At 41.3% G+C, this 23,081-nt stretch overlaps 1 protein-coding gene across 1 annotated transcript in view; it reads left to right on the forward strand.

Moving 5' to 3' along the window:
• trak1b (trafficking protein, kinesin binding 1b) overlaps positions 1-23,081 on the forward strand; it is an 81,993-nt gene that overhangs the window by 39,921 nt on the left and 18,991 nt on the right. The window contains exons 8-12 of the mRNA XM_063185126.1: positions 1,123-1,197; positions 12,899-13,036; positions 14,079-14,155; positions 16,014-16,268; positions 17,442-17,716. Of these exons, the coding sequence (XP_063041196.1) occupies positions 1,123-1,197; positions 12,899-13,036; positions 14,079-14,155; positions 16,014-16,268; positions 17,442-17,716 (820 nt within the window). The remainder of the gene's footprint in view (positions 1-1,122; positions 1,198-12,898; positions 13,037-14,078; positions 14,156-16,013; positions 16,269-17,441; positions 17,717-23,081) is intronic.

Consider the following 23,081-nt stretch of genomic DNA (forward strand, 5'->3'; position numbering starts at 1 on the left):
GCGCCCCTACTTTATGTATCGAGTAACTTCCCTGTAGTTAAGCTATCATTTGTCTCAAGTAGCGACGTAGCTTCCACAAAAGCTACATTTTGTTGCTTGAAGAAAAAAATGACTGTCTTTCCCGAGATCTAGGCAGTCACACAGGGGTTCCTTCCAAGACCCACCTGCATGAAATGAAGTCAGAGGTGGTATATACTTGTAACTTTGTTCCATGCTACTTTTTAACACGTCGCCTTAGCAGAAAACCTGTTTTTTCCTTGCTAGGCCTACGTTCTATATTATGCAAGTTAACCGCAAGTAGCGGCAGTTCTCAATTGCGATGCGATGCGCAGATAGTAACGCAAGCTCATGTAAGGTAGGCCTATACGAAGGAAAAATGTTAGTGAATTGTGTGTGTGTGTGTGTGGGGGGGGGGGGGGGGGGGGGGGGGGGGGGGGGGGGGGGGGGGGGGGGGGGGGGGGGGGGGGGGGGGGGGGGGGGGGGGGGGGGGGGGGTGGGGGGGGGGCACGCCAGGGAGTGCCCCACACTGTCCCTCAAAAACATATCCATGTCCCCCCTTAGACTTGGGATCACCCTATCCTGTGTCCTATAATGATATTCAAAACACACTGAATGTATAATAAATATCAATTAAGTATAATGAGATCAATAAAGTTTTGTTTAATGAAGGTAGGCCTATCTTTTATTTTAAATCAAGCTGACAATATGTCGGGAAAATGTAGCTTCTGGTGTAGTGAACTACATTTCCACATTTTTGAAGCTTAGCTCACTACATTTCTGATGGTGGTAGCTTTAGTGTAGTGAAGCTTATTTTATGGTTGAGTAGCTGATAGCTTAGCTCACTACATTTTACAAGTAGCTTGCCCAACACTGCATGGCGCTCTGAGCTCTTCGGGGTGGTGGGAGATTCTGGACAGCATCTTGCCCAGGGAGTGAATCGGTTTAGAACCACAATTGGCTCTTATCACACCCTAAATCATAGTGCTCTTCATTGTCTTATATGGCCTCTGTTGTGCGTGTGTGTGTGCGCGCGCGTGTGCGTGTGTGTGTGTTTTCTCTCTCTCTCTCTCTCTCTCTCTCTCTCTCTCTCTCTCTCTCTCTCTCTCTCTCTCTCTGTAACAGCATGCAGTGGAAAATGAGGAGTTGTCTCAGCACCTGAGTGCAGCCAAAGATGCCCAGAGGCAGCTCACCTCCGAGGTAAGTCATCACTGTCATGATACTGTAAAACAGAACACAGATAGTGTTGGGCCACTATCTGGGTTAACATGCTGCGTTATGGCGAGACTCTTATCGGGTGATAAAGAAAATACCACCGTTAATCTATACTCAAAGTTTGGTTGGGAGTTGGGTATGCAAACTATGACTTCCATGCGTCACCACTGCACCCGATTCCGAGTGGCTTCCGAGAGACGCTTGCAGACTTTCCTCCAGTCCGCTTTAGCATTAAACATTAACATTGAACAATCTCCACCATGGTAGGTGTTTTCGATTGCATTTTGATAGGGATGCATGACTCCCACACTGCGATATTGACTAGAGCCTGGCAAAATTTCAAACACATCACATCACACATTGCATCGAACACAGTGTTGTTCCTAAAGTTTGAAGACTGTCAAACCCGGATCTACTCTCCCTAAATGTTTGTGTGGCAATTGGTTGAGTAACAGCACTTATACCACGGAGTGAAAAGGTCCATGTTGGGTAACGTGTATAATGGTTGCAGCGTGTGGTAAAAAGTTTGGCAAACAGCAAGAGGAGTTACAACTTGAAATTAATTCTGACATTCTGAGAAGGACAATCATGTCCACAAGTTAGATATTTAGTGGATAGTAAACTCTCATGTCCCACTATCTTCAGATTCTCGCAGGGCAAAAAAAGAAAGCAGATCTTCTTAAAGGAGCAGCCACCCTTTTTTAAAAACAGTCAACGGCTGATTGATTCTCTACTCTCTCTCTCTCTCTCTCTCTCTCTCTCTCTCTCTCTCTCTCTCTCTCTCTCTCTCTCTCTCTCTTTCGCTCTCTCTCTCTCTCTCTCTCTCTCGTGCACTTAGTAAATGGTAAATAACATATTCGACACACACTAAAAAATATTGTGGTGATACAGACCGTCAATCAGTCTGGCAAAAGCCATGAGGAATCCGTCTCTGTGGACGATGGGAGATGGTCTGATCTTACTCTATCATTTAAATTAATTGAAGTTCCAAACTCATATTAAAACCCATATTGTACTTTATTAGCATGCCTGTTGCGTTATAGCGTCGCAAAAGCATACAATTAACAAAACGAAAGTGTGAATATAGTTACCTTAACCAATCAGAAACGGATCTCGCGGGTGAGTTCTACGTCACCACTCTCAACTGTTTGCTGATTGGCGAAACACTGAGAGAACCGAGCTCGAGGCTTTTGCCAGACGATGTGCGGAGCCAAAATCTTTGGGTGGAGTACAGAGGATGGCGTCGCGAGGCTATATCAAAGTAGCTTTCTCATGCAATGAGAAATGCATTTTGCAAACAGGAGATTGACCCGGGCCTAATGCACCACCTGGTTTAAGACACACTCTCCCACTTTAAGTCATCATTTCGGTAGCGAGCATATTCTGAATGAGCCATTTTAATCAAGATTCATCTAGATTAATTTCATGATTTCAGATAGATTAATTTAGATTCAAAATAATAATCTATGTCCACCACCACTATAATATTGTTTTTTATTACATGGCTCGATGTCGTTCTGTAGAATGCAGCGTTCACTTGAATTTGGCTCCCCAACGTTCGCACATCTGTTATTTCGGAATAACAGCATGTTGATCTATAACAGCACGCTGTCAATGGCCATGGACAAAATGTGGGATGGGGACATCAGCTGATTTTGACACTTGGAAAACTGCTGGACTGCACAAAATTTGCAGTCCCTAGGTGGTAACTGTTCTCATAATTATAATGAAATAGGAAGAAGACATATTTGTACATTAAAGTTGTAGGAATCATGTGCATGAACTACCAAAAATGCTATACAATCATACTGTCAGTATTTCAAACGAACATTCTAAGGGCATCTAACTTAGCTGTACGCTTGTGACAACTTGCTCAATAGATCAAAGGCCCTTTTGTGTTTTGTGAGTACGGAGGAATGACTTTGGGGTAGACACTCTGTAGGGTACAAATAAGTATCTTGTAGAAGGCAAAGGGTACACTAGTTGTTTTAACAAAGTTTAAGTCTCTGAAGAAAGTGACGAAATGGTGAATGATTGAAACATTTTAACAATTTGTAACACTCTTGCTGGCAACAAGCAGCCGAATCCCACCCAATCTGTCAATAAGCGCCTGGTATCACTCAAAAAAGGATTTGTTGGATTAATTTAAGAGAATAATATAAAGTACTTCCACATTATTGAGTCACTCATTTTACCATTAAGTTAATTCCTTCATTCAGCATGATTACCTTTCATTTATTTAACTTAACTTAGGGTTTGTCTGTACACACATCATCACCACTTAGCACTCAAAATCCAGCTTGGTAAATGCAATATTCAGAATCAGCACCCTCAAAAAAAGATTGTTCAACAACTTGCAGACAGGACATGTCTTTTCTGAAAAGTAAGACGTGCGTTTGTGTGTGGGTGTTTCCACTCCACTTAACTCTGTGCTAATGTACAGTGCTCTGCAATAATGAGTACACCCCTGTTGAAAAGTAACATTTTGAACAATATTTCAGTAAGCACAAAAGTTATCTGGAAAAAAGAGTAAGTTTAATACTACATCTGTAATGTTAGGTTAATAGTAAGGTTACTTTAAGTTTAATAATATAATGTAAATTGCATATTTTTCCATTCTGTGAAATTATGCTGGTGCCAAGCATCTGTGGTGGTAAAAAGTGATTTGTACAAGAAAAGTGCCCAATGCTTACAGTCAAGGCAATGGGACTGACATGGTTTGGGACTGTATTAGCGCCATCAACAGTAGGAGGCTGAATTTCACCAAAAGAAACATGCTTGTAAACATGCACTATGACTATTGAAGTGGATCATGATCATCTCTATGGGAGTTTAACATAGGGGGTGTACTATACTTAAGATAAAAAATATTCCAATCCTACTTGGCATTTGCACTTTGGCCCGCAATACGCTTGCTGCAGGATACGCGTGCGCGGTCACGTTTCATGTAGGAACGTGTTAACATGTGTATTTCAAGTCAATTTTGCGAGTGTTATATACTGCATCCATACACGTGCCTTCCATGCGATATCAAATCACTGGGGGGGTCGGTCTTAAGAAAGACTGCAGAGTTCCACACGAGTGTTTCCAGTGGAAACAGCGATGGTGGCAACTTTTCAAGAGCTTCTTATTGAGCTTGTCTGAAATTACAAGCATTTGTGCGATCATACTTACCCATTGCACTTTGATAAAGGAGCGTGCAAATACAGGAGCAGTAGCATTATCGTCTCCTCGTCCTGGCAGTCCTTCTTTAGGGGCCAAGCAGCGAAGCTGCCTGGCACCTTATAGTGTTTCTACTGTTTCTTATTATTATTTACCGTTCTTCTCCTTAGGGATGTCTATGGCCGAAAATGCTGAAAATCGGCACACGCGTTCAGGACCGTCTCAGCATTACCCACAGCAATTTACAGGTTCCCAGCCCAAACCCTCTTGCGCCACCAGCAGGCCAAAGTTGCAAGTACATTTCTGCTTGTAACTTTTCAACCGCTGGGTCAATTTTCAAAAACTTGGTACCCCTAGAGAATCCTTGTACCAAGGCAAATCCAACGCAGCCTATGATGTCATTTTCCACCTGAATAGTTTTCCCTCCATTTTAAATTTTGTGAAAAACACTAAAAATGTATCTACTCCTTCAATTTCTCACCATTTTTTCTGGAAATCGGTATATAGCATCTCTGGACTGAGCCTCACAAAATGTTTGCATTCAATGTTTTATATCTTTTATCGTTTGGCCGTGACAGCCAATCAAAAACGGCCTAAAAGTCGCCAAACAGGAAGTGAAGTCATATCTTGGCAACCCATGGTCACAATCGTCTGCAAATTGTCGCAGACATTCTTGTCCATCCCATGACCCACCAAAAACAATTTGAGGTTGCTAGCCCAAACTCTTTAGCGCCACCAGCTGGTCAAAGTTTTAACTACATTTCTGCCGGGGGGCGCTAGTGAGCACCAGATGGAGTAGACACGTTTTTCTGAGCTCCTCTCCATATTGTAATGTAATTCGACATTTAATTTAAATTTATTTCAGATTACCAGACTTTTTGTTGATTTGATCGACCATTAAGAGCAGTAAGATGGGAAAAACGAAGCCAGAACGTGGAAAACAGGAAAAAGATGAGACTGCAAGTGCAAGCCGTGCTTCACCACAGCTAACCGTGCTAACATCAACGACAACCGATGCCGAGGACCCCGCGGGTTCCGGAGATAACGACACTGATCCCCGCAGCATTCTTTTGGCAATAAAGCACATGAACAAGACGATGACTGACAGGTTCGATGCATTAGAGGCAACCTTGGCATCCACCCAAGCATCTTTGGTGAGTCTTGATGACAGAGTAACCTCGGTCGAGGAGGCTAATTCCAGCCAAGACACACGGCTCACTAAAGTTGAGCAAATTTGCATGGAACTGCAGAAGGAAAACCGCGCATTGCGTGCCAAAGTAATCGACCTAGAAGCTCGCTCTAGACGTCAAAATATCAAAATTGTGGGCCTACCTGAGAAAATCGAGGGATCAAGTGCTGTGGATTTCTTGGAGAAGTTTATCCCTGAACTGTTAGGTGCCGGTAATTTCCCAAAGCCTGTGGTGGTGGATCGAGCGCATCGCCTGGGAGGTATATCAGAGGATGACGACGAGGCACGGCCGCGCGTAATGATAGCCAAGCTCCATTACTTCCGAACCAAGGAGAAGATACTACAGCTATCCCAACAGCAGTTTCCTCTGTCACACAACGATAGAGCAATTCATATTTTCCCTGATTACCCTGCTGAGGTGAACAAACAACGGCAGGCATTTGAAGGAGTTCGTGACAAGCTGAAGGAGGCTGGTGCCAAGGCCGTCTTTCGCTACCCTGCCAAGCTCAAGGTTACCGTGGGAAAATCGGTGCGTTTTTTCTCCACTCCGGAAGAAGCCGAGCAGTTTGCAATGACATTGGCTTGAGTGTGTACTGCGTTTTAAATTGATCTCCTGGTATGTAACATCTTACAATTCTACAGGTCGGGACATTTTATTTTTGTCTCCTAATGGACGCTATTATTGCTTTTTGGAGAGAGGGCTTAGGGCTCTTTACTTTCGTTTTGCTTTGATATGGTCCGGCAGCCTCGATGCTTATTTCAAGGGAAAGTGCTTTCACTTTGTTTGGGAAAGTGGAACGGGGGTAGGGGGGGTTTGCGTGTGTGTTTTTTATGTAGTTCCTTTTTATGTTATGTTCAATGTTTAAGGGCGTCATTTGTACATTTCACTGTGCTTAGATATGCATAGCTCTTCTTTAAGAGGTGGTGGCACTGGGATTACTTTTACTAGTTGGAATGTCCGTGGCTTAGGGCACGCCATTAAAAGAGCAAAAGTGTTTGCTCACTTGAAGTCTTTAGCTGCAGACATCATGTTTCTGCAGGAAACTCATATAAAGCCAACTAGAGCAAATTTGCTGAAGTGCAGATGGGTCAATCAAATTTTTCAGTCCACATTTTCAAGTAAAGCGCGTGGTGTGGCCATCCTAATTAGCAAAAATATTCCATTTAGACATGAATCTACTATTTGTGACCCAAATGGTAGATACTGTATATTTTAGTGACAGGGCATATTTATACACACCATGTTACACTTTTAAATATATACGGTCCCAACTTCGATGACCCACATTTCTTTAACAAGGTCTTTAATTTACTGCCTAATCTCTCAGACACAAAGGTAATTGCAGCCGGCGACCTGAACCTTGTGTTGGACAACTATTTGGACCGATCTTCTCAACCAACTCAGTTACCTTCTGCTGCTTCTGTCACTTTAAATAATTTGATGTTGTCTACTCATCTAGTTGACATATGGAGGCTTCAGCACCCTGCAGATAGGGATTATTCTTTTTTCTCACAGCGTCATAAATCCTTCTCTAGAATTGACTATTTCCTGCTAGATTCAAACCTGATCTCAAATGTGATCTCCACGAAATATCACAATATCCTCATCTCAGATCACTCCCCAACATCATTGGTGCTTGACCTCAACCATATGAAACGACAGTATAGCTGGTGCTTTCATCCTTCACTTCTCTCTGACCCCTCTTTTTCTCAGTTTATCTCTTCTAAAATATCTGATTTTTTTGTAACAAATGACAACCATGAGGTCACAGACTCAACTTTATGGGAAGCTTTCAAGGCTGTGATTAGAGGGCACATTATTTCGTTTGAAAATTCAATGAGAAGAGAAAAGAAACAGCGCCTGGTAGAAATTGAAAAAGATTTAACACGACTAGACACTATTTATAAATCGTCTCCTGACTCAGTCACTTTACAAAACATAATTAAGCTTAAATATGAATATAATGACATATTATCTGCCCAGGTTCAGAACCAACTATTTAAACTGAAACAAAAACAATTCGAACTGGGAGATAAACCCCAGAAACTTCTGGCGCGACAGTTGAGGGGACTGCAGGCTAGCAGAGCCATACACAAGATAAAATCTAAAACAGGAGATCTTATTACTAACCCTATGGATATAAACAAACGCTTCAGGGAATATTATGAACAACTTTACACATCCAAAGCTACAGGTGACACTTCTAAATGGCTAGAGAACTTGAACCTCCCCAAATTAAGTGAGGAGGCCTGTGAAGCACTTAATGCTGATATCACAGGTGAAGAAATCCTAGAGGCAATAAAATCTTTCCCCAATGGAAAAACCTCTGGGCCGGATGGTTTTGGTATGGAATGGTACAAGACATTCCACAAACAGTTAGTCCCACTCCTGCTTAGGATGTTTGAGCACTCATTTGAAAACCAAACCTTTCCTAATTCCTTATATGAAGCTAACATCTCACTTATTCCAAAAGAGGGTAGAGATGAGACTGAACCCTCATCTTATCGCCCAATAGCATTGCTGAACTCTGATTTAAAAATCTTTACAAAACTGATGGCAAATAGGCTAAATAAACATATCACCTCCATTATTCATAAAGACCAAACAGGTTTTATTCCTGGTAGGTTTTCATTCTTTAATGTTCGTAGATTAATGAATATAATGTACCATAATTACAAAAATGTCCAGGAGGTCGCGGTATTGTGCCTGGATGCTGAAAAGGCGTTTGACCAAATAGAAATGCCATATATGTTTAGGGTGTTGGAAGAATTTGGGCTTGGTCAACGTTTTATCTCTTGGATTCAAACTGTCTATGCAAAACCGTCCTCTATCCATTCTTACAAATCAAGATAGGTCTACTTCATTTCAGCTACAGCGAGGGACGCGCCAGGGGTGTCCCCTTAGCCCGCTCCTCTTTGCAATATGTATTGAACCCCTTGCAGTCCGTATTAGACAACACGAAACTTTTAGCCCCATCCATCTAGGAGGTGTGGACCACCATCTGTCTTTATATGCTGACGATGTGGCTATATTCATGTCAAAGCCTGAGTTGTCCATTCCTATTCTGTTAGATCTCATTAAGTCTTTTGGAGACATTTCTGGGTACACAATCAACTGGCAAAAAAGTGAGTTCATGCCTCTTGGGAAAAACACTAAACCAGAGTTTTTGCATAGTCTCCCATTTAAAGTTACGGACAAGTTGAAATACCTAGGAGTAACCCTTCCAAAAGACCCAAAATTAATTTTTAAATTGAATTTCCATGAAAAGGTGGAAAAACTAAAAGGGGACATTGGGAAGTGGCGCACACTCCCTATTTCAATGGTGGGCCGTATAAATGCTATAAAGATGGTTTCTTTGTCAAGATTTCTCTATTTGTTTCAAAACCTTCCGATTTTTTTAACTAAGTCTTTCTTGAAGTTATTGGACTCCATAGTCATGCCATTTATATGGGGTTTTAAAGCTCATAGGATATCCAAAAAGCATCTTCAAAAACCAAGAGAGAAGGGGGGATTTGGACTGCCATGCTTCCAACATTACTATTGGGCAGCAAACCTTAGAGCTCTTGCTTACTGGGTTGAAGATTGTAAACCTGGTGTTACAGTAGAAACTCCAGCCTGGGTTGCCATTGATAAGGATGATGTTAAAGACTCTTCACTCCCAGCTCTTCTCTTCTCTACACCCAGTCTTCCCAACTCCAAAGTGAATAACCAAATAATTCGGAACTGTTTGAGAATATGGCAACAGATTAAGAAGTGTTGTGAGCTACCTGGTACCTCTGTTTATACCCCTGTGTGTCATAATCATGCATTTCCACCTTCATTGTCTGACGCAACTTTTCGCAGTTGGAAACAAAAAGGTATAGTTGCTTTAAAAGACTTGTACATTAATAAGCATTTTGCTTCATTCACTCAACTGCAACAAAAGTTCTCTCTCCCAGCAACACATTTTTTTAGGTACCTTCAGGTCAGGAACTATGTACGCCAGAACATAGATAATTTTGAAAACCTTCCTGAGGAAAGTAAGGTTCATAATCTCTTGCTTGGCGCAGCCGATTCAAAAGGCCTTATTTCAAACTTTGTTAAGATATTCTCTGAACAAGTGGACTGTGTCACCCAGTCTCTGAAGAATGCATGGGAAGAGGAGTTGAATATCCAGATTGATGATATTGTCTGGGGGGAAGGTCTCAACAGAATACAATACTGCTCCATCAATGCTAGACACCACCTCATTCAGTTTACCCACAGGTGGCACTGTTTGGATACTCAATGTTTCTGTTGCCTCAAAGCATGCGTGTGCAGCACACCATAATGTATGGAATGGTGATAGCAAAAAGACTAATTTTAATGCTTTGGAAATCAGAGGCAGTGCCCCTCTTAAAGACGTGGCTGTCTGAGCTCACGTCTCTATTGCATATGGAAAAAATCAAGTACAGTCTGTCTGGCAATCTGAGAGAATTTTATAAGATATGGCAGCCATTCTTAGACCATCTTGAAGACTTTGAAGGGGACCTTGAACTTATGTGATAAGCTAACCACCTCTTTCTTTCTTTTATTTTTGCTGTTAATGTTGTCTTTGCACTAGTCAAGAAAAGTCATTGCCTTAGTTTGTACGCCCTGTCTGTTTTGTGTTTGTTTCTATATTGCCATTTCAATTTTCCTGCAACTCATTTTCTAATCATTGTCTTTTTTTTCTTTTTTTTTTAAAACTTGTCTGTTCCTATATAACTTCGTTGAAAACTTAAATAAACATACTGTCTAAAAAAAAAAAAAAACTACATTTCTGCCTGTAACTTTTGAACCGCACGCCCTATATTAAATCTGGTCGACCGTTGGAATCCTTGGGCCAAGACGAAACCAACGCACTATATGACGTCATATCTGCAGTTATAGAATGTCCGTCATTTTGGATTTGGTGAAAATCAATAAAATGCTCCTTATCCTTCAAATTTAGTCGGATTTTCACAAAACTTGAAACACATCCCTGGAGCACTCTGAAGAGATCTGTAAAAGGGTTTTATCACATCTTGTACCGTTTGGCCGTGACAGCCAATCAAAATCCTCCAAACAGGATTGTATGTGTATACGTCACTGATTTTGGCCATGTGGCTGTGACGCAGATGTAAACAAATCCGTTTTGGCTGGAACAATGGCAACGCGTTTTGGGCTACCCAGAACGCCGATTTCATATGGCTAGGCCAGGCGAACGATCTCATTTGCTTAGAAAAACATTTCCGTGTGGCCAGTACGCAAGCAAGCCTGTGCAGTCGGTCGCATGCGGTGTCGTGCGTAATTTAAAGGGACACTGTGCAGGAAATGGTCAAAAAAGGTATTGCAACTATGCTGCTCATTGAAACTAGGCTCCCTATTGCCAAATTTGATATTTACATGAAAGTGTACTAAGTAATAAACAAATATTAACAAGTATGGTCCAATTACAGTCATTTTTGCAGCTAAAAATGGCTATTTTAGGAAATTCAAAATGGCGGACCATGGAGAAGATCCCTATTTTCATGTATGAAAAGTGCAATATTTCCAGTCATGAATACTTAGAATTTGATGGTGGTGGTAAGTATTCATGAAAAAGTTAACATTAGAGAGTAGGCAGCATGAATTCTGGAAATGAACAACTAAAAATCTCACACAGTGTCCCTTTAAGGCTCGCGGCAAGCTTATTGAGGGCCTTAGTATTGTTCTGTATGGGTCATTTCACGTGAAATCAGACGCTTTGGGACCCGACCGATCCGGATTTCAATCATACTTGGTGTGCCTTTTTAGTAGCAAGGTAGCACCCCAGAACTGCATTGGTTTGAATCTGACACTAATATTAAGGGAGAAACAGACTAGGAAAGGTTCACATTTTAGGGTAGGACACTATACATTCAGCCTTGAATATATCAGTCAGTGTTAGTCACAAAAAGATGCCTGTGGTGTTATTTGAAAGCTCTTTTCTGGCTCTACAAGAGTGAGCTCAGTAAAGGAATGTGTTACATTTTCAAGCATCAAAGGGTATGTTGTAGCTGTATATGATGGCAACTGGTGGCTAGCATGTGTTGAGGAATGTATGTCGAGCACTGGAGAGGTGAAACTGAACTTCCTGCATCCTCATGGACCATCTCCATCCTTCACTTTTCCCTTCAGACCAGATAGACTTGTCATGGATCATCAGGATGCGCTTCTGGTAGTGGAACCTGTAACTGCAACGGGACGTACTTATACATTATCTACAAAAGACACAGCTGCTGCTTCAAATGCACTGGTAGAGTACAAAATGAGAGTGTAGCCATTGATTATCTCTTTAAAGTACGGTACAGTACAGGTACACAGAGAAGGAATGTTCAAACATTCACATATCATCATTTGGTGTGTATAAATGGACATCTGCCTTAGTTTCTGAAACCTGGGACCATGGAAACTGACCGTTTTTGTTTTGTTTTTGTTTTGTCATGTGATGCTACTATGGTATTACCATATTATTAGTAAGTGGTCTGTATGATGCCATATTTATGAGTCAAATTCTCTCTGAAATGAATAAAGAACCGAACACCAGCATTTGAGGTGTTGCTAATGACATTGCCGGCTACGTTTGGACAAGGAACTGGCCATTTTAAAATATAGGTTTTTTAGATATTCAATTTTTAATTTTTCAATTTATCATAATTCATATTCTGAGAGTTGTTGTATTCCAAGCTGATTGTGTAATATGTAGAGCCAGAAAAGAGCTTTCAAATAACACCACAGGCATCTTTTTGTGACTAACACTGACTGATATATTCAAGGCTGAATGTATAGTGTCCTACCCTCACATGTGAACCTTTCCTAGTCTGTTTCTCCCTTAATATTAGTGTCAGATTAAAACCAATGCAGTTCTGGGGTGCTACCTTGCTACTAAAAAGGCACACCAAGTATGATTGAAATCCGGGTCGGTCGGGTCCCAAAGTGTCTGATTTCACGTGAAATGACCCGTATCTTTCCTGTGCACTTTGTATCTGCAAGTGTTGTATGCTATGATTATGCTATGATTATTAGGGGTGTAGATCACAGCCTCCCTGACGATACAATTCAATATCGATTTCCTAAGGCAGCGATTCGATTGTTTTCAATACAGTATTTGAGAATGCTCCACGATGGGACTCGACTCGCTTTTGTTCCAATTACTCTTCCACTGCTATTAGGTTATGGACTAGGGTATTGGACAGGGTCCAGCGATTCGATTATTTCCGATACTGAAGAACTAAAGAATATGGTTCGATTCCATTTGGTCGTCATCCCTAGGATACATATCGATTAATATTTACAATGATTGTGTCCTCTTTCCTTCACATACGGACACACAGCTGGTGGATCTGGAAGAAAAGTACATGGAGTGCATTGAGATGCTCCACGAGGCACAGGAGGAGCTGAAGAACCTCAGGAACAGGAGTGTGTCTGCTGGAACCCCTCGCCGATACCATCCCCTTGGACTCTTTCCCATGGTGAGCTCATTTTCTTCTTCTTCAGGTTTTTAACTCATTGATGCTGGATGTTGCAATGCACAACATTGACCCTGGTGCCTGGAGCTGCATGAAGCAACATTCAGGCTCATGAGATTTGAGACAATTTTATTAAAAATCTTGGTATGTTAAAGATGAGCGTTTAAATGCAACTTATTTCACGCTTTTATGTGCTTTGGAGGCTGAGATATTTAGGTTTTAATAGGCAGAGGGCACCTCTTCCCAAAAAGGGCTTAGGCATTCAGCAGATGTTTTTTGCAGGTGCCTTAGACTAAAATGGGTTAAGGCAGCCAGCATCCAAAAGTTGCCTTCCTTGCACCTACTGAACAGACAATGGCACTAAATTCTGCTGTATAGCCCAGCATCCAATAAAACATGGTGCATTCAATGCAATACAATCCGATACAATACAAGCACACATATACAAACACAAACACTGTGTTTGTAGAAAATTCAGTATGGAATTGAGAATGACCGCAAGCTCCAATTATATTCTTCGATTTTAACTTAATTTAAAGTAAGTATTGGATCTATTTAGTTATTTATTATTTACACATCAGATTTGCATCTGACCAAATGGACAATTCATGAAGCAGTTGAGCAAGATCTGTAGCGTGGAGCAATACGTAATGTTCTAAAGTGAATAGGACATTGTGGCGGACATTGCGTGGTTTCATGGTGTGGCAGGCTGCACTGAGGTGATGAAAAGGTGTGTGACAACGTGTGACATTGAGCGAGCTGAACCCCAACTCTTAGGATTCAGATTTTGTGAAAAGGCAGTTCACCACCTTACATAGCGCAATGTGTGCGCATGTTGGCTCAATAAACAGTCTGTCTGACTATCTTTGTGTGTGTGTGTGTGTGTGTGTGTGCGTGTGCGTGTGCGTGTGCGTGTGCGTGCGTGCGTGCGTGCGTGCGTGCGTGCGTGCGTGCGTGCGTGCGTGCGTGCGTGCGTGCGTGCGTGCGTGCGTGTGTGCGCGCGCGTGCGTGCGTGCGTGCGTGCGTGCCTTTGACTAATAAACAGGACTCCTTGGCTGCTGAGATTGAAGGATCCATGAGGAAGGAGATGAGCCAGGATGACCCCGAGTGTAAAGAGAGAAAGTGCGGATCGCGCACGCACGCACACACACACACACACACACACACACACACACACACACACACACACACACACACACACACACACTTTTACCTTTTTTCTTTTTCTCCAAATGAAAGATTACATGCTGTACCATGACATAACACACAAAATACTACTTTGTCCTGAACAGCTTGTGTTTTCAACAACTTCCGGTGCCTTTAGCCAAATGCAAGACTTTAATGGGCATTGGTTTGTCTTGGAATCAGTTTTTTTGATGATCAGTGTTTCATGCCATCATTCAGTCTCGTCGTTTGTAACCAACCGTTTCCAAACATTGTCTTTTTGTGTTCAGTAGTTGTAGGCAGCCTTTAAAAAAAAAAAAAAAAAAAAAAAGCAAATTGCCTGAGGCGTTTTCCCAGTGTCACTTCGTGCAAATGGTCTGAGGTGAAAGTCCACCTGGGAAACTCCAATTGTCATTGTGACACAGCACTCTGTGCACAAAATGAAATTGCATTAATGCCTCACCCATGCAAGGCGACAGCCCCAAGCAGCACAGCAAGGGAGCAGTAAGGTGGGATGGTATCATTGAGGAGGATGGGGGAGAGCACCGGTTAATTACTGCCCACAACAACCTAGCGGGTCAGGAGTCGAACCGCTAGCCTTTGGGCTACAAGTCTGACGCCCAAACCAGTTACCCATGACTGCTGCAACAAAGCTAACCAAATGCATATGATGAGACTGTTCGCCTATTCTATTGTCAGGCAAAATCACAATTGAGATTATCTAGGAAGCATCTATTGATTTTCTCATATGCACATCATGGTGTGCATAAGGGGATTGTCCATAGCCATTTATTGGGCTCTACAAATGGTTATCCTTAGCCAATCAAAACTAAATGCTGTTCCTCTTATAACATAAAATAAATGAGCACCTTTGTGTGAACCATGAGCTGTTTAAACACAATGATTTTAATATTAATGGCATTAAGGAGCTCAGAAAAAGTTGATCCCTTGGCTGTAGAAATAAACAAAACTGTGTTTATTATGACGAGGGGTTTGAATCACAGCCTCCATGCCTATACGATATGGATATAGTATCGATTTTTTAAAGCAGGGATTCTATTATTTTCGATACTAAAGAATTCCCCACAATACGATGCGATTCGATTTGATTCGAGTTTTCCAATGATTTTTCCATTTCTATTATGTTATGGAACTAGGGCATTGGGTTTGGCATTGGATTATTTTCGGTTCTTAAGAATGCCCTATGATACGATGCAATTTGATTAAATCGTCGGCCGTTGGATCGATGCATCGATACATTTTGATTATTATTTACATTTATTTTATTATTTATCTCTTATTATGACATATATGTTACCCAAGACCACTTTTTCATATGATCCTCCCAAATCCGTAAGCATAGACAGCAGTGGTATGGACTCAGTAGTGTAACCAGGGCATAACTGACCAGAAGTTTCATGCAAGGTATCATGGAAGATAGGAATAAGGTACACTGACTCTCCCCAAATGGTTGATTTCCGCTTTGCTTCACAACAACCATCTGGAGCCCTGCCATAGGCGTAGGTCTCCAAGGGCATGGTTTTATCATAAATCCTTGCACGTGATAGGGGAAACACTTGTTTTAAGCAGCTGTTACGTTAACTACTCACATATTTGAAAATTAGTTAAAACTCCAGAATCAATTCAGTTAAAGTCAGTTAAAGTGACAGAATCAGTGTTGGAGGCAACTGGTCTAAGCCCCTACCTCGCCATTAACTTTGTGGAACCAGTCACCTCGTTGGCCGTTATCCCTCACATAACTGATATGTAAATACATTTGACGTTTCACACGACAGTCCTTTCATTTTTTTCCCAGGGTGCATCAGAGAAGAGTCTTTGAGACGGTGAAAAACGTCAATCTGAGCGTTCGACAGCGCAGTCCAGCTCCTCCTCTCTCCAACATCCCGGGCTCCAATCAGATGCTGTGGTCCCCTCTAAATGCTTCTTTCTCCAGTGGTCTAGCCACCCCTCTGTCTGGCTTGGGGGACTCAAAGACTTCTTGTGGTAGCACTGTTGCCCTGGACAACCGTACACAGAGTCTCCTTCAGGAGGGAGAGTCCACTCCACTCAGGTAGGTCTGATATCAACCCTGTCTCGTGCATTTCGTAGTATGGTCACGAAAATAATATTATAGATTATATTTGTGACCATACTACGAAATGGCATGGGACTGCGCTGGATATATGGAGGGGTGGACCAAATGGGTTGAAAAAGTTCAAGTCCTGTCAGATGTTCCTTCTGCCTGTTCCTAATGCCTCATACAGTATATACCTGTATATTTTTAACAATCAAGTACGTACAGTTTGATTTTGACTTTTTTAAGATATTGTTTTGGTCTTTTCAACTGTATTGATAATAGGACAGTTTGAGAGGTGGACAGGAAGCGAATGGGGAGAGAGATGGGGAGGGGTCGGCCAAGGACCCGGGCCGGGAATTGAACCCGGGTCGGCCGCATGGCAGATGAGTACCCTACCGGTTGGCCACGGCAGGGCCTGATTTTGATTTTTTCAGTGTATACTATTGTTAATATACAGTACAGCTGTGTATGTGTGTAGGTGTTTTGTGTAACTAACACAAAAGAGGCAATGTTCTCCAACCTCAAAAAGGCAAAGAAAACAAACAAATAACAAACATACAATACAAACATAATGGAAGAGTTCAGAAATCTATATTTGGTTGAATAACACTGGATTTTAATCACATCTTTCATGCATCTTGGTTTGCTCTCCACCTGTCTTTCACATTGTTCTTGGATGATTTCATTCCACTCATGGTGTAAAAATTCAAGTTGCTGAGCTTTATTTGATTGCTTGTGATCATCCCTCTTCCTTTTCATCACATTTCAGAAGTTTTCAATGTGAATCAGGCCTGGAGATTCGACTGGCCATGACAGGGTCTTGATCTGGTGGTCCTCTATACTCACACTAATTGACAGAGCTGCATGGCTTGGAGCATTGCCCAGCTGAAAAATAAAATCTTCAGAGTTTGCAATACAATGCCCAATACAAAAATGTCAATTTCCCAAAAATGTTCCAAAATGGATATACATCATTTTGAAACGAAGCTCTTCATATATACACCGTATATATATCCTAATCTTACCACAGCTTATTATAAAGCACTTTGTGACTTGTCTGTAGAAAACACTATGAAAATAAAATGTATGAAACAGTTGCCTTCAATAGAACACAGTAAAAACATGGTTGTCCTCTATCGTATTGTCCCTTTTTTTACTATTGTTCAGTAGCCTGGACAATCCAGAGAAACGCTCGAGCTCCGAGGACCTGAAACTGGCATTGCGTCGGCTGTCTCTGAGGCGACAGAACTGCCTGAGTGAGCGCCGCTTCTTTGAAGAGGAGCGTGAACGCTGCGGTATCGGTGGTCTCTACTCCCAGGACGGCCCCCATTACGTCAATGGTCTGGTCCACAGCGACAGCATCATGTCCCTGGGCTCCCACCAGTCCTGGGCCGGACGCTCCTACCTGCCCGACAAACTGCAGATCGTGAAGCCCCTGGAAGGTGATGATTCTTCTCTTAACTCTCCTCCTAACACTGCCAAACATCCCACAACTGCCAGCAAAGCTAATGCTAGTTGTAACAATGCTGACAAGAGTCCTTGTGCTCCTTATGATAAAAGTCAACACTGGCCGTCTGAATCATGTTCTGTGTCAGAAGGTGATTCTTCTCCTAAGCCTCCTAACAACACTTCACGTGGCAAAACTGCCAGCAAAGCTAACACCAGTTGTCACAATGCTGACAACAACAGTCCTTATGTTCCTCATGTTAAAAGTAAACACTGGCCATCTGAATCATGTTCTGTGTCAGACTGTGATTCTTCTCATAACCCTCCTAACACTGTTCTCAGCACTGCTGGCAAAGCTAATATCAGTTGTAACAACACTGATACCAAAATTTGTGTTAACAGTCCTAACGTGAACCCTAGTAGGAATACTGACGTCAATACTTATGTTGGCAGTCCGAGTATGAAACCAAATATCAGACCATCTCTTAATGCTCTGAAGGAGCTGGACCTGAGGTCCAACCATAGGCCTCGACAAAGGTCCACAAGGTACCCTCACTGGACACAAAAGCGTCCCCTTTCTCTTGTGCTCTTCAATTCCCTCTGGTCTGCCATGCACCATGGCAAACACACACACGTTGCGCACAAACAGGGCCGTAGATGGCTGGAGATGCCTTAGGGACAGGAATGTCAAAATCAAGCCCTGCAAGTTAAAAAGTTTGCCCTATTCACCTGTAGTGTCTCCAGACCCTTATTTATAAGCCTCTGGCAGCCATGTTGAGAATAACCCATTTCTCAATCTCAGATTTTACTAGATTTGTAGTATTTTATTTGTATGTCATTTGTATCATTTTTTAGGGGGTTAAACCTTACTTTTACTTGCCTAGTTAGTATACAGTAATATGAGTTGAATACAAAATGTTATGAGACTCAGGAAATGTGAGTAGGTCCAGGCGTAGTGTAACAGCATGTGCATAGTGATATTTCCTACCCACATAGAACAGAATGTGTGCAGGCACATTTGAACCATACATGTACTATTCAAACAAATGTTTGCGAAATTTAAGTACGAAGTGCGTGTAGGCACAATATCCATCCATTAAAAATAAATAAATAAATAAATAAAAAAGTATTGAGTTTGGACCACAACTTTGTCCCAAATTTTGGGCCACTGTGATTTGGGGTTTGAGACCCCCTCCTTAGCATGAAGTATGATTGTTTGAAGGATACAGAGTAGTAGAGTAACTTTATTGATCCCCGGGGGGAAATTAAGAAGTACATGGGGTACAAGGAGTTTATTTGTCACATGCATAGAATTACAAAGTGAGGACTGGAGTGAACATAATGGATCTCATTTTTCAAGCTATGGTAGAAACCATCGTAGACATGAGCACAGAATTCGTCGCACGACAAGGCTCACGTGAGATTTACTAAACATGCGTACCACACCAATCCCATCATGAGAATGAGCAGCTGTTGATAAATCCAGCGTCTGAAAACCATCGTAATGAACATAATCACACCTTCTCTAAAACGGCATGAAGGAGACCGCACCCCTGAGTTAATGACAGGGAGAGACGCAAACTGGTTAAAGCGTCTACGTTTCTGGTTTAGGGTCATTTCACGTGAATTCAGACACTTTGGGACCCAACCGACACGGATTTCAATCATACTTGCTGTGCCTGTTTAGTAGCAAGGTAGCACCCCAGAACTGCATTTGTGTGAATCTGTGTATTTACATTAATTGTGTGTATTTACATTAATGACTTGTTGCGCTACAGCTGCCGCTTAAGTTGGCGATCATAGTCATCTCAAGTCAAACTTGAAGACTGCGTACACGGTCTCAGACCTGTCGTGGTGATTTCATCTTTCTTGCCCTTATGATGAGATTTGATAAATGCCAACCTTTCGTAGAAAAGAATGTACGCATCACGTATGCATGTTTTTCGGCTTACGCTATTTTAATAAATGAGGTCCAATGTGTTTTGGGAAGTATATGAAAAATTAGAAAAGGATGGTGTAACATGTATGGATGATAACCGGTACGCAGAGTGTGTGCTTGACTACGTGGCATGTAAGATCTGTTGCAAGTTACCTCTAGAAGTTTACATACATTGTACTGTGTGTAATGTGTGCAAAGACACATGGTCATTTCCCCCCTCTGCTTTTTCACTCATCTAACTTGAAATGAGATTAAGCCAGGCCAGTTTAAGGTCATGTGCGATTATTAAAAATATATAGAAATGTCAAAATTATTCCTAAATCATAAAATGAAGACACGTTTTTTGTATTTTCATGTAAATCAAAAATTACATACACTTCATTAGAATGTAAATTGAAAGGCATTTAGACCAAATTCTAATGAAGTGTATGTAAACTTTTGACTTAACTTTAACTTTTGATGTAAATGCTAAAACAAAATCTGTACATTTTCTTTGTCATTTTCCTTGGATTTGGAAATGATTTTGGCATTTTGAAATAATGACACAAAAATATGATTGTGTGTCTTTATGTTCATTATGTACATACAGCGTATTTAAACTTGTGATTTCAACTGTACACATACTATATGTATACTGTAATATTCATTTCCTGCATGTTTTGTTTTTAGTTCATACATTTTCTTCATTCTGTTGTTTTGTTGTTGCCATCCGTTTCCTTTTTTAAAAAAAAAACCTTAAATCTTTTTTTTTTTTCATTTGGTATTATCTCAGTTATACCGTATCTTGTTTGTTGTCAATAAAAAGTATTATTTCACCTCTCATCCTTTTATCATTCATCATTAAGTTCATTGCATATCCCACTTCATCTCACCCTTGCATAACATAGAGTATTAGGGCTGTCCGCAAATAATCGACTAATCGTTGGTCGACCAAAAAAAAAATCTATTCGACCGAATCCCATTGGTCGATTGGTCGCAGCGGAGGGAAAAAAAAAAAAACAGCGTCTCGTCTAATGGCCCGTACCCACACAGACAAATTCCGCTCCGCTGTCATTGACTTTGAATGGGGGCGATATCGCGCTTAACAGCGCGGAGGTGAAGCGATATCGCCCCCATTCAAAGTCAATGACAGCGGGGCGCGATTTGATATAGACGAGCTCTTTATATCATGCAAATTTGATGGTCCAATAACCAATCAGATGGGCGTATGGGTTGCAAGGGCGGGAGTTACAAAATTTTAAGAAAAGCGTGCGGCGATTTCTGTGATTTCCAACATCACGTTTTTGCTTAATATAAAGACCCTAAATGCTTATAAATGTCATGACTACCATAGATTGATGTAAAAATGCACCACGAACTTATGTAATACAAAGAAGTTACCCCACATTGCCATTTGATCACTCAATGTTTTGAGCTAACTGGGTAAGCTAACGTTAGCATTTTACCAGAACCAGGCAGCTACAAGCTTAAATTAGACTACGTCTGTGCTTCTATAATGATATAGCGGGGCTCACTGGTCTCCCTACTAAATTGATTAACCGTCTTCAATACATTCAAAACTCAGCAGCTAGATTACTTACACACACCAGACCCTGGCATCACATTACCCCTATCCTCTATCAATTACACTGGCTTCCTATCCGTTCACGTATCCATTTTAAAAAAATTCTCCTCCCCGTATACAAGGCCCAGCACCCTCCTACATCACAAGTCTCCTCACCCCTTACAATCCCACCCGCACACTACGCTCCACTGACTCACTCCTCCTTACAGTTCCCTCCACACACCTGCGCACCATGGGCGACAGGGCATTTAGTGTTGTTGGCCCCAAACTCTGGAATGCTCTCCCACTGTCACTTCGACAGTGTTCTACACTGCCCACTTTCAAATCTCAGCTGAAGACACACCTTTTCACTTCTGCTTTTCAATTTCACTGACAGGCACTTCCACTTCATTTTAATTATCAGTTTATTTTCTATTTTACATATTTTATCTATTTTTTTCCCTCATTTTTAGTTTATTTTCAATTTGCATTCTACTTCTTTTTGTTATTTTAAAACATTTATTTTTATTGTACTTTTATTTTATTTTTGCATTTTAATTACTCTCATTACTCTCCTATTGTTAATTCACTGAAGCTTTGTTATATTTTCCCTAGTGTCCTTGGGTATTTTGAAAGGCGCTCAAAATAAAATGTATTATTATTATTATTATTATTAAATGTTATCTAGGACCAAAACACAATCGTATTTAAGCCATGTGCACTGTGTTGTGATATTGGGTGAGTAATGTGTGCAAACGTCCGTTTGCCGTTTGCAATCTCCCTCGGTCTGCCCGCTGTCTGCGAAAGACAGGCTGTGCCTAAATAAGAATTTGGTGGTGGTGGTAAGTATTCATGAAAAAGGTAACATTTGTGAATGGGCAGCATGAATTCTGGAAATAAACTACAAAAAAATATTACACGGTGCACCTTTAATCAATCTGCCAATACTGAAATGTACCCCCTGTCCCGCATTGAGGAGCTGATGGCGACCCTAAGTGGAGGGAAAATATTCTCAAACATTGACCTGACTTCAGCATACCAGCAAGTAGTGACGGGCAGGGTGAGGCCTTGTGAAACACTTTAACAGTTGAAACAACTGTGCCATGAAAACAAACCGTGCCATGAAAACATGAACAGGGTTACCACTTGTCCTGGAAAACCTGGAAATGTAGAGGTTTGTTTTCCAGTACTGGAAATGTCCTGGAAATTCACTAAATGTCCTGGAAAAAATCCTTTGTCCTGGATTTTTCCCACTCTAGACATGACGATTGAATTTCTCAAGGTTTTTCCACCTGTTGATGTATTGGCAATACCTAATTATCACACACACAAACGCACATTAACAAAGTCGCCCACAGCGTTTGGCCAGGTTGCCATCTTCTATTGGACTTACTCTTTAATATTCAAGTATTGCGAACATTTTAACTGATTCTGCCATTTAGACGGTTGGGGTTGATTGAATTTCATTAATGCTGTGTGTAAGCTGCACAGCACAGGAATGAAGGCTGTTCACATGGGATGGCCCATCACATTACTGCTATTTAAAAAAATCAAATATACTCTAAAATCAGACAGTAGATATTTACTAAAAGTCAGCGCTGTGGCTGAATATATCTGCATAAAGGAATTCCTTATGGAGAACCAAGGCTTGACATTGGCACCAGTCAACTGGCCAAATGCTGGTAAAATTAGGCTCTGAGAAGTAAAAATTTCAGTCTCACTAGCCACTTTGAAAGCTAGTTTGTTCTTTGGTGTGACAAATCACAGTAGTTGCATCAATTGTTTTGTATGCAAGAATATTCCTAAGAAAAAAAACTGGCAACAAAACCCTGGCTAGCAGAAAGACTTAACGGCTAGTGGCTCGCTAAAACCACTAGCC

This window comes from Engraulis encrasicolus, chromosome 20, assembly GCF_034702125.1.
Source record: "Engraulis encrasicolus isolate BLACKSEA-1 chromosome 20, IST_EnEncr_1.0, whole genome shotgun sequence".
Classification (NCBI taxonomy): Eukaryota; Metazoa; Chordata; class Actinopteri; order Clupeiformes; family Engraulidae; genus Engraulis; species Engraulis encrasicolus.